Source organism: Brachypodium distachyon, chromosome 3 (assembly GCF_000005505.3).
Source record: "Brachypodium distachyon strain Bd21 chromosome 3, Brachypodium_distachyon_v3.0, whole genome shotgun sequence".
Classification (NCBI taxonomy): Eukaryota; Viridiplantae; Streptophyta; class Magnoliopsida; order Poales; family Poaceae; genus Brachypodium; species Brachypodium distachyon.
The window spans coordinates 58,490,961-58,501,886 of NC_016133.3; the positions used below are offsets into that span (position 1 = coordinate 58,490,961).

Genomic DNA, 10,926 nt, shown 5'->3' on the forward strand with positions numbered 1-10,926 from the left:
ACGCGGACGCTTGACCCGACGAGATAATAACTGCGTCGTGCTTTTGCTGTGTGTGTGTTGACTTGCCCGGCCGCTGCGTCGGATGGTGGTGTTCAGAAACGATGTTTATCAGCTGCGAGAAGCACGAACAGAAAGAACTTGAGATTGGATAGGCCGACTAGCAATCAATATCATAATTTTATTTACTGTTGACCTGAATGCCTGAATATGCCATGAGAGGTTTGGTGGAAGACGGCGGCTGCTAATTCTGGAACGTGTGCATCGGCACACATTGAGGATTTGCTTGACCGGTTGTGCTTTTGTGGTCTCCGGATTTGTGTTGGCTGGTGGTGTGCGGTCAGGCATGCGGCCCTGATTTTGTCACCCCTTTCATCAGGCCTGTAGGTATAGCTTGGTTGCTTTGCGTTGGTTGGTCGATGTATTCATCTTGTAAGACTTGTTAAATAATTTAATAAAAAAAAGGCTGTGTGCATCACTCTGATGCAGAGGCCGGGGTTTCAACCTCCTTTTCGAAGAAAAAAAATCAGAATAAAATAGTTAACGGACGTTTAATTATGCATGTTGCGCTCCAGTCCTCTCCGTGCAGGTAGCAAGATAGGGTCAGCCTGCTTAAAAAACGCAGAGGAGCCGCTTCAAATGGTTGCTGTGCAATAAGGGAAGCCACGACTCCGACAGTTGAATTTGTTCTGAATAATAATAATACGATGGAACTCCAATTATAAAAAAAAAATAACACCTAGCTACCCATCGCTCATATATTTTCTTTTCTTTCATCTTCAAATAGAAGTAAGCGGGGATGATTAATTAAACAACATGCAATTTATTCGTATTGGCGACTGGCTAGCTTGTTTCCAGGGAAGCTGCTGGTTGGAAGGCTGGCAGAGGAATTGTCGTCCAATTTACAAGCCAATCTAGCATCATCACGACGTGGCTCGGAGAAGGATAGGAATGATGAGCCAGGAAGCCATCGTATTACTATACTCACAACAGTGATAGCAGCGAAATTGAGCCATGATATGTGGCATTAATCGTGGGGACTGACATTTTTTTCAAAGAACCGGAACTGCGAAGCCGCGAAGGGCTGGTCGCGATTCACACAGAGGAGAGGACAGCGACCGGCCTCGAGTAAACACGAGAAAATTGCACAATCCGCCGTCTATGTGGGACACTTTTGCGCAAAACACCACTTGAACAGATTTTTTGCATTTTTCATCACATATTGGTCTAATCCAATACAGATAGGTCTGAATAGACTGTTAGGCAAGTTAACCACGTTTCTGACGGCTGGAGCCCAAGCCAATGCCAACATGACCAACCCACTTGGCCCTCCTTGCCGATCTCCGCCGTGGCAAGGGCGGCGCCGGTGCTGAGGGGACGGAGAAGGAATGGGCGATGTCGATCTCGGCCGATTGCAGAGGTGGCAGCGTTGAGGCGGAGGCTGGGCCAGGCGAAGGTCACGTGCAGCACACACTTTGATTCTGTTGAGGCGGAGGCTGGGCCAGGTTTTCATCGGACATCGCGCCCACGGCCTCACTCTCTTAGTCGTACACGGCCGGGAGCTTTTTCTTGTGCTTCTTTGAATTCCGATCGCCGGAGTTGGGGGAGAAGGCGTAGGACTCGCCTCAGACCCGACCAGTTCCAGCTTGGCACTGACTTGTGGGCCCCAGCCGTCAGAAACACAATTAATTGGACTAATAGTTTATTAGGATCTATCTGCAACGGACTAGATCAACAGATGATGAAAAGTGCAAAAAAAATCCGTTCAGGTGGTGTTTTGCGCAACAGCTTTCCCAAGTGCAATTTCCTCGAGAAAACACTGTCGCTCCACCCCGGCAAAATACTACTACCGCTGCTCGAGAGTCGAGACCACCAGCACACAACTCTTTGCTTCGCCAGATCAGCTCGTTTAAAACTAATCCATTAGGTTAACCCGGTCCATCCATCGATCCCCATCGTCCGCGCACGCACGGCCGTCCACGCCACGGGCAAAACAAAACAAAAACAAAAAGGTGGCCATTTGACGGAACCCCGCGGCCTTCCGGGTCACGTGGTGCTCGCGAGAAGGACGGGTAACTGCCGTTTACGGCAGCAGAACACCGCGCCTCGAGACCGACCGAGAGGCACCCGGACCCGGCCGGCGTAACGTGACAAGTGTCGCGGACGAAAGGACGACAAAGGAGTGAGTGGCACAAAAAAAAGAAAAGGAAACGGTGGTTCGCGCGTTCGTCTCGCCGGCCGGGACCCCGAACGGCTGCTTTGCTCTCCACTCCCCTCTATATATCAGCGCTTTGCTCTCCCTCGCCCACGTTAGTTTTCTGCCGCGAGACTCTCTCTCTCTCACACGCACACAGCCCGCGGGGAAGCGCAGCCAGAGGGTTCCCTACGTGCGCGCGCTTGGCTTGTTACGCGAGCGAGCGAGCGAGCGTCATACATGGGGAATTGCCAGGCGGCGGAGGTGGCGGCGGCCGTGGTGCAGCACCCGGCGGGGGGGCCTGGCGGGGGCTCGGGGCGCGTGGAGCGGCTCTACTGGTCCACGAGCGCGGCCGAGGTGATGCGTGCCAACCCGGGGCATTACGTGGCGCTGGTGACTCTCCGTGTCGCCGAGGACCGCGGCCATGGCAACGGCAACAACAACGGCAGCGGCACGACCGTGCGGCGGCTCACCCGCGTCAGGCTGCTCAAGCCCAAGGAGCCGCTGCTGCTCGGCCACGTCTACCGCCTCATCACCGCCCACGGTACGTAATTCATCCAACACAACATACTGTACATAAAAGGCTCTCTCTCCCAATGTCGTCCGGCTCGTCCTGAAACTAAACGAGACGGGGGGGTTATGCTGCAGAGGTGACCAAGGCGGTGCAGGCGAGGAAGGAGGAGAAGCAGAGGAAGGGGCAGCAGCAGCAGCAGATGGAGTATCTGACGTCCAGGCTGCAGAAAAAGGCGCCGGCGGCGGCCACGGCAACGGAGGCGGAGGAAGACGACGTCGACGAGGAGGAGGCGGCCTTGGATGAGAGTCTCGATCAGGTGGGTTACATTACATGGATTAGACGACACACTTTTGACTTGCCCTCTCTATCTTTAATCCAATCCAACTGCATTTCTTTTATTTATTTTTCTATCTCTTTGCGCCAGATGGGTGACCCCATGCACGTTCTCTGCATGATTGATGTTTGATGGTACTGCGCCTTAATTGCCTGCCCTGTAGACTTGGTTAGTTAGTTGTTCCTCGCCATTACCATGCCCCTTCGACTCGGTGCCGCCATCAAGAGAAGAAGAAAAACCATGTCCTTCCACACTGTAGTTTAGCAGCTCAGGAAGGCGCCTTCTTTTTGGGTGAAATTGTCGTTTCATTTTGATTTATCTTCTTATCGTGGAAACCATTAGCCTAACAGCTCAACCGTGAACTGTTTGGTTTTTGTAGTATTACCCTGACATTCTGAATCCCCGACTGACAACGCATAAAAGAAGATCATAATAATAAGTTAAGCAAGTACGTTGTGGTCCTGTGGATCCAACCGATTGATACCCTCCGGAAGGAAATTCAATACTACTTGTAAATAAAATAAGTGGCACAGAATGATAATCGACTAATGTATGTCAGGAGGAAGAATCGTTTGCGAGATCCCTTATAATTTCTACTGCGTTTCAGAACCATTGCAACTATAACGTGCAAATGTTCCGTCTTCTGATTACTCTGCCTTTCCGCACCTGACTTGCAGTTGGCGCGCCAAGACAGCGCCCACCGGAGCTCCGGCGCCCGGCAGCACCGGCAATGGCGGCCCTCGCTGCACAGCATCGACGAGGCCGCGAGCTGACTGATATGCCCCGGTGTTCGTCTCGTCTGACGGCCCCAAATCAAGATGAGAAGAGGACGGCCGCTCCCGAAGTGACTCGGTCGATCGGAGCGCGTCCTGGATCCGTGTGTACATTAATCTACACTGTTATGTTAGTGAGATTGCTTCCTTTCTCGATACGTTTGATGAGAGAAGTTCAGAACAAGAGTAGCTAATTTTTTTCCTTCTTCTTCTTCCAAATTCTAATGGTTATACTGCTACTACGATCAAGAGATGCCCTGTACCTGGTAGTGCTGCGATTTTTACGAACGGGACACGAGCGCATCTCATGGGTGTGGCTTTTGAAATACACACATTGATTACTCTCTGTTTTACTTTTAGAGACTCATTGGATTGTTGTATCACTAATTCTTTTGGGAGGGAATTTTCGACGACGAATTCTCAATCACAGGTCCAGTAGTGCCAACGTTGGATGACTGGATGCACCTGCAGGCTGCAGGCAGTGGAACCATGGGAGCCTTTTGGGCTGGAAGCTAGCTCGTCCTTTCGTTGGAAGATTCGCGTCGGCGGCACATTAGTTTGAGCTTTTGCGTATGCTGCAAGAGTTTCGGATTTGTTATTGGCCACTCACTCACTCACATGCCTCTGCGGCCGGCAGTCTATTCTGCTGTGCTAAAACAAAACGCAAGGAGCTGACGGTTCCATTGTAGATTAATGGCCAGTTGTTGCTTATGTTAATGGTAAGTGTACACGGCTGAGCACCCTGATACCTAACCACAATTGAAAAAATGCATGGTTGTATCAGCTACTGCTAACCGCTGGTTATTGTTGCCGGCAACAAATAGCTAATAGGTCCAGCCTCTGCTGAGTCCCTCTTTTTTTTTTGTTGAGGAAAATCTGCAGAAGAGGCTTGGACAGAAATTGTATTTATTAACAAGAGACACAACCACACACACTAGACCCTCAGACTCAAGTACTCTACTACTTGAGGCAACTAAACCATCTACCGACCAAGGGAATTCCCCTACCAAAACTGAGATCATTGGGAAATTTGGGCTGCTTCCAGATATGCCAGGCTGCCTGGACAAATATCTCATCCTCATGGAGGTACTGGTTCTGGCAATCAAGATCAAAGTCCATGGAGAGGAGAACCCAAGGCGTTGCCAACAACTGTTGCTAAAACTGCAGACTCCCATCATCACAAGAACACAGGAAGCGGAGCTGGATCGGTTGAAGTTTTGACAGTTTCTAACACAGGGTTCGGTGAGAACTACTCCGTACATACTAGCGTCTGATATTCTGTGACATCTGATAGTTAAACTAAACTGCTAGTTTTTACATGCCTTTTGATAATACTGACAAAAGCCAGCATTCACAGTCGGTGGTACAACCGACATAGAAATCAGACAAATTCAACCAAACTGGATGTTTACGGCAGACCAAACAGCGGCAAAATGTCTGTTCAAGCAAAAGCGAGAGAAGAAAACCATATCGATATCGTGCTGATGCCTTACAGTCTGAAATTAAAATTGTTTCCAACTTCATCGTTGCGTAAACATTGCTCTGCTCATTCTAGCAAAGCTACTTGGGAAAAAAATTTATTGTTATCTGAACTGGATGACAAGGCGATAAACATGAAAAGGAAATTGCAGTCTCGGTATCACAGGAGCTAGTGGAACTTGTCTCGCCCAAGTCGCTGAAGATGGTAATTGATGGTCTTCGCTGCATTCTTTGGCCTCCCTTTCTGTGATGAAGCCACAAGTAACATTTAGGGGACGGAAGAATGGCTGGATTGATGCTTTAGGTAAAAACATTCAGAGAAGTAAAAGGGATGTGGATCATGACCTGAGCCTGAGTACAGGTAACCAAGAGCTCCTTCTGCCTCGCACACTTGTCATCACTCTGCTTGTTCAAGGCCAGGCAGTTGAGGAAGGATGTCATCTCCATCATGCAAGGCTTGACGACACCACCAAACTTCTTTGGGTTTATGTACAACCCACCAGCCTTCCGACCCATTCTGCCATGTCACTTACAAATGTGATTACTATGTAATAGCAAGGCAGGTCAGACTATCAGAAAGGCTCCCAAGAGAATTAATGTTGCATGAGCAGGAAAGCAATGCGAAAAACGAATTATCTTGACCAAACATCCGGGGAAAAGAGTATAATATCTGCGCTTGTCGAAGACTGGTGTTTTACTAGCTATAACAGCAATCACGTATTACCCCTTCCACATTCGTGGACTGCAAAATTTCCCCTTGGAAGAAACAGCATAGTACCATGTATGTTACACATAGATCCATAACCGATGCATTACTGCATTCAAAATTTCAAATCCATCAACATCAAAGCACATGCACTCAAACAGTCTCGATAGCATTTCTTCTTAAACGCTAATTTTGGATTGTCCACAAGAAGACTATTAGTAGGACCGCGTAGGCACACCTCCCGAATCCTCTTCTCCCAGGAATTACTTGCATCCCATTCACTTCCCCCTTCTATCGCCTTTAACAGAAACTTTCCCCTTCTCTCCTGAGTCATACTGAAAGCATCTCTGTCTCCAGCAATTTCTTGAGTTAAACAAAAATCATCTTATCTCTTTTTTTCTTCTTCTAAACTACACGTAGTGTTTTTGGATTTTCTTTATGGGGCCTTAAGGTAAGTAAAAGACTACTTTTCAAAACTGTGCAGCTATTCATGCCTGATTTTGAATAACAGGGTAAATATTTGTTGCCAGCATTTCAGTTTTCTTTGGAAGGGAGCATTTCAGTTATAAGTTTAAACTCTTCTTTGTACGACATGATCCAACTAAATCACTAGCCCAGACAAACCAGAAATGCATCAACCTAGCACATAATTGCAACAAACTTTGACTGGGCTTTGGTGTTCACCGAGCATGATGGCATACAAGTTTTACCTCGCCCGTGAGCTGCTACGGATCTGATACATGCCGGAGTGATGGTTATTACTTTTTGAAATATGGAAGACAATCCAGTTCATTAGTAGAAGGCAATGCTGGAGGATCCTGACAACAACTAATCCATATGTTCTGAACACGGGCGGAGGACCCGGTAGGGCAAGGAAGGGCGGCCGCCCTGCCTTGATTTTTGCCTCAGTTACGAATTGGGGAAGATTATGACGGGGAACTAAAGGGTTCGTGCCCTCGTGTGCTGATGGGAGGTCGGGACCGAGAGAATCGAATGGGAGATAGATACCTGCGGTGGAGGAGACGAGGCAGGGGTCTGCGGCGCCCGGCAGCGGGATGGGGAGGGAGGGGCGGCGGCGCTCGCGCGAGGAGGAAGATTAGGGACGGAGCGAGCCAGCGAGGGCGCGCGTCAGGGCGTGGCGCTCGGCACCTGGATGGGCCAAAATATAGGCCTAAGCTAGAAAAAAAAAGGTCCATAACCCCCCAATCTCTAAACCCGTCTAATTTAGACCCTGAAATCTCTGATACCAGATAAATCACATCTTATAGCGGTATTAGAACTGATCTGGCACATTTAAGTCAGTTTAGAGGATGATTAGGACTCTTCGATTTTTTTTACTGATGACGTGGCGTTGGCGGCTCGCCGGGGGTAACTCGCGGGCGGCTCAATGGGCTAGGCAGCTACGCAGGGAGGAGGAGAAAGGAGAGGCTCACGATGGGCTGGATCTCGCCGTTGTCAGAGAAGAAGGTGGAGCAGATGGAGCTCCCGGCATCCCGCGGTGTCGGGGACGAGTCTCCGGAACCGCGGCATGGAGGCGTATCTCGTGGAGGCCTCGTCTTCGACCGGGATGCGGCGAAGAAGGCAGCCGACGGCGAGGTCGGGCACCAGTAGAGGAGCACAGGCATAGGCTCTCGTGCACATAGAGGAACCGGCAGAGGGGAAGAAAAAAGAGAAGAGAAGGAAAAAAATCTAAAAACTGCCACGTCAGGTCAAAGAGAGGTCAAAATCAGCAACAAAACCGCCCTAAATTGGCCACAAAACCGTCTAATGGGGTGATTTGTCTGGTTTTGTGTATTTTAGCGTTAAAAATAAACGGTTTTCGACTTCAGGGGGTTATACATCCTTGGAGATACATTTGAAGGTAAAATATGGACTTCTGTCAAAAAAAAAGTTAGATTTGGGCCAAAACTAGTTGAGAGGCCAAATGTAAAGATGAGTTGGGTTGGGCCAGAATCGAGAAGGTTAATGGCCAAATGTATTAATAAAAAAAAATGGTTCGTGCCCAGCCCGGCCTGAGGGCCTGAGGTTGAAGCCCAGACATGGCACAGGTGGGGCCTCGGGCCGGCCCGACCAAATTATTTTATACCTTTTATACTATTGTTAATGTAACAATATCTTTGCTGAGAATAGTCTCCTTTGCTATGTCACATATCTACTTGATCTTTTTTTCTGTAACTACCGAGATGTTTCTAGAATAAAACATATAACTACAGATTAACAGTTATCTACCCGAATAATAAAGGGAGTAAAGCTTCCTTCGTCGTCGTCTGTTTCGCTTTGTCCGTTGTCTGCGTCGAAAGAAAATCCACCTGCGTCACGTACTCACGCTAGGAAAAAAGGAAAACGCGATCTATCTAAAAAGGGGTGGCGGCCTCGATATCCAGAGCGGGTGGCGCCAGCCCGGCGTAGAGGAACGGCGGAGGGCCATGCGGAGGAGACGAGGCCGGCGGCGGGGTGGTTTGGCGGGCCTCACGGAGGAGATGAGGATGGCGGCAGGGTCGTGCGGAGGGCGACATGGAGCAGATGAGGCTGGCGGCTTACGCGATCACGCGGAGGAAGATGAGGCCAACGGTGGAGCGATGAAAAGGGGTTGGTTCCTTGGAGGTTGGAGGGTCGTCGTCGAGTTCTGCCCCTGTCCGCCGTTGGTGGATCCTGTAGGACCTTGGCTGGTGAAGGAGGGTGGACAAGGCCAATACTGCGGTGGCCGCGAAGTTGCAGCCGAAGCAGGGAAACGGATTGGGGATGAGCCTCTGGTGTTGTTTTCCAGCTTTTGCTACTAGGCATATGCATCATCTTATTGCAGATTTTTCATCTCTTCCTCCTCAGGTCTCCCTACTCTCTGCCTGTGCTTCGTCCTACCACCATCCCCAGTCCTACAGCTGTGGGCGGAAGGTGTTTGTGGGAACGCGTGAAAGGCCTGCATGGAATCTGCCCTGTTTATCATGGTGAAGAGGATGATCAATGTGGCCACCATGATGTCCCTCATCCTCCTCCACGAGGGGATTAGTTGGAAAAAAATTGCAAAATTTTACTAGGATTTTTGATGCATATATCATATACATACATACACACAGGTGTTGCAAGATTCACGTGTTGTACTAGATTGGGGTATTTATTGGCTTCCCTGTTGAGCTCAGTTGATTAAGCACATCGAAGATGGTGTAAGATATCCGTTGTGTTGATTGAACTCAAAAATTTTCATGTGTGGTTTGGTTCAGATATATGTTCAACCAGATAAGGAAATGACAACCAAGCAATTCAAGAACTTCACTTCTGACCTTTTCTACTCCAATCTATGTTTTCTGTGAGCTACGAATGCAACATGGCCGTCGCGGATCGAGAATTTTTTTTTGTTCAGCGGATAGTGCAGATTGCAATGTCTTTGCTTGAGTTAACAAATAATAGCTTCAGTTATTTCACATGTCCAAACAATAGAAGAGTAGCTTCAGTTGTTTCACGGGTCCAAACAATAGAAGATTACAAAACACAGCTGAAGACAGCACATTAACAATGAGACGATGTCTTTATTTTTTTCAACCTATTTCAGGTTCATACGTTACTACACAATTAATAGAAAGGATTTTGATACCAGTATGAGTATCATGGACGAACAAAGTATTTGTTTTGGGCTAGAACCTAGAATGGTTTCTTTCAATTGTGTCATTTGTTGTTCATGTGTTCCAATGCTGCGTCTGTAAAAGCCTTTAATTAAATACAGTAAGAACCTTTAATTAAATACAAATGGGGGTCATGACACCCTCCGTGCAGACATCGCACATGCCACACTTGACTTGAATTAGGAAGTAAATGACGCTTTGATTATCACTTATTTGTTCTGTTCATTTCGAATGTCAAGCTATGTTGTTGTCATTTCCATAAATATGAATTTTTACGTGCATGTGTTTAAGAGACCGTGGCAACGCACGGACATTGTACCAGTAAAAACCTAAGTTGATAATACATATTTATTTGTTATAGCGTTGTATGAAACATTAGATTGTTAAAAATACGTAGCACAAAGATCATCACAAACACGCTTTCATATTTTTGTTGAGGTATTTACAAAAAATATAACTATATGTTTGCTAGTGATCTGTATTTCTATGAGACTTATTGTAGCAGCCTTATTATGAGCACTCGTAAATATTAAATTAATTTTCAAAATCAATACAAATTCACCTATTCAAATATTAAATGTTGAAAAATACAATGCCATACAAATTATTAAAAAACAAAAAATGCATCAAATACATTGTTGGAACCATAAATAAATATTAAATGTTATATGTATGGATATTAGTTCGCTCTAGCTCAAAAAATTTTTGTCCTTCGCCAATGGTTCCGAGAGAACAAGAAACATCGTATTGAGTTAGGTTCATAGCATTTACGTCAGTTTGGGTTAAGTCCTTGCGAAAGCATCAACTCCATCAATGCCCAGGGCCAAACTCAAACCAGTAGAGTAGAGTAGTAGTTCAATGTGGACCAGAAGGTCCTAATTTGCCACGACTGTTGCACGGGAAGGAATGAACATGAATCATTGGGATCTAGCAACATAAGTGCATATAACCATATAGAGCAACGACACAATCGACTGGTTCTTACTAGCTACCAACCGGATCCACATGTGTTAACAAATTGTAGGGTTTATACCTCGGGTTTTTGGAGAAGTAAATCACCAGAATCGAAGGAGAGAGAGGAGGACTGGTGCTGACCTTGCCACCGCCGGCTCTTGAGCCCGCGACAGCCGCGCCCATCGTCCGCGTCGACCTCACCTAGCTCGCGCCGCTACCAGCGAGGAGGGAGGCAGGCAAGGAGAGAGATGAGCGACAGGAAGAGGAAGGGGGAGTCGGCAGATGCGATGCAGAAAGAACGGGCTGAAAGCCTGAAACTGAGTGCAGAACTGCAGACTGCGGAAGTGCAAAGCACCGG

The 10,926-nt window shown here is 47.6% G+C and overlaps 2 protein-coding genes across 4 annotated transcripts; one reads left to right on the forward strand and one right to left on the reverse strand.

The window, feature by feature from the left end:
• The first annotated feature begins 2,226 nt into the window (after positions 1 to 2,226).
• LOC100839403 lies at positions 2,227 to 4,165 on the forward strand. 2 transcript variants are annotated; one of them, XM_024461773.1, is made up of 4 exons: positions 2,227 to 2,735; positions 2,840 to 3,021; positions 3,130 to 3,173; positions 3,717 to 4,165. In XM_024461773.1, exons 1-3 carry the CDS (start codon positions 2,432 to 2,434, stop codon positions 3,169 to 3,171), a joined length of 528 nt encoding a protein of 175 aa, XP_024317541.1. In that variant the 5' UTR covers positions 2,227 to 2,431; the 3' UTR covers positions 3,172 to 3,173; positions 3,717 to 4,165. The 2 variants fall into 2 exon arrangements, with proteins under 2 accessions (XP_024317541.1, XP_003570670.1); XM_003570622.4 differs by lacking the exon at positions 3,130 to 3,173 and having other exon boundaries at positions 2,238 to 2,735.
• A 1,087-nt stretch (positions 4,166 to 5,252) lies between these two features.
• Positions 5,253 to 10,854, reverse strand: LOC100839705. 2 transcript variants are annotated; one of them, XM_014900016.1, is made up of 3 exons: positions 10,710 to 10,854; positions 5,637 to 5,808; positions 5,253 to 5,535 (listed from the first exon to the last, which is right to left on the reverse strand). In XM_014900016.1, exons 2-3 carry the CDS (start codon positions 5,805 to 5,807, stop codon positions 5,461 to 5,463), a joined length of 246 nt encoding a protein of 81 aa, XP_014755502.1. In that variant the 5' UTR covers position 5,808; positions 10,710 to 10,854; the 3' UTR covers positions 5,253 to 5,460. The 2 variants fall into 2 exon arrangements, with proteins under 2 accessions (XP_014755502.1, XP_003570671.1); XM_003570623.4 differs by lacking the exon at positions 10,710 to 10,854 and adding an exon at positions 7,006 to 7,119.
• Positions 10,855 to 10,926: the final 72 nt, after the last annotated feature.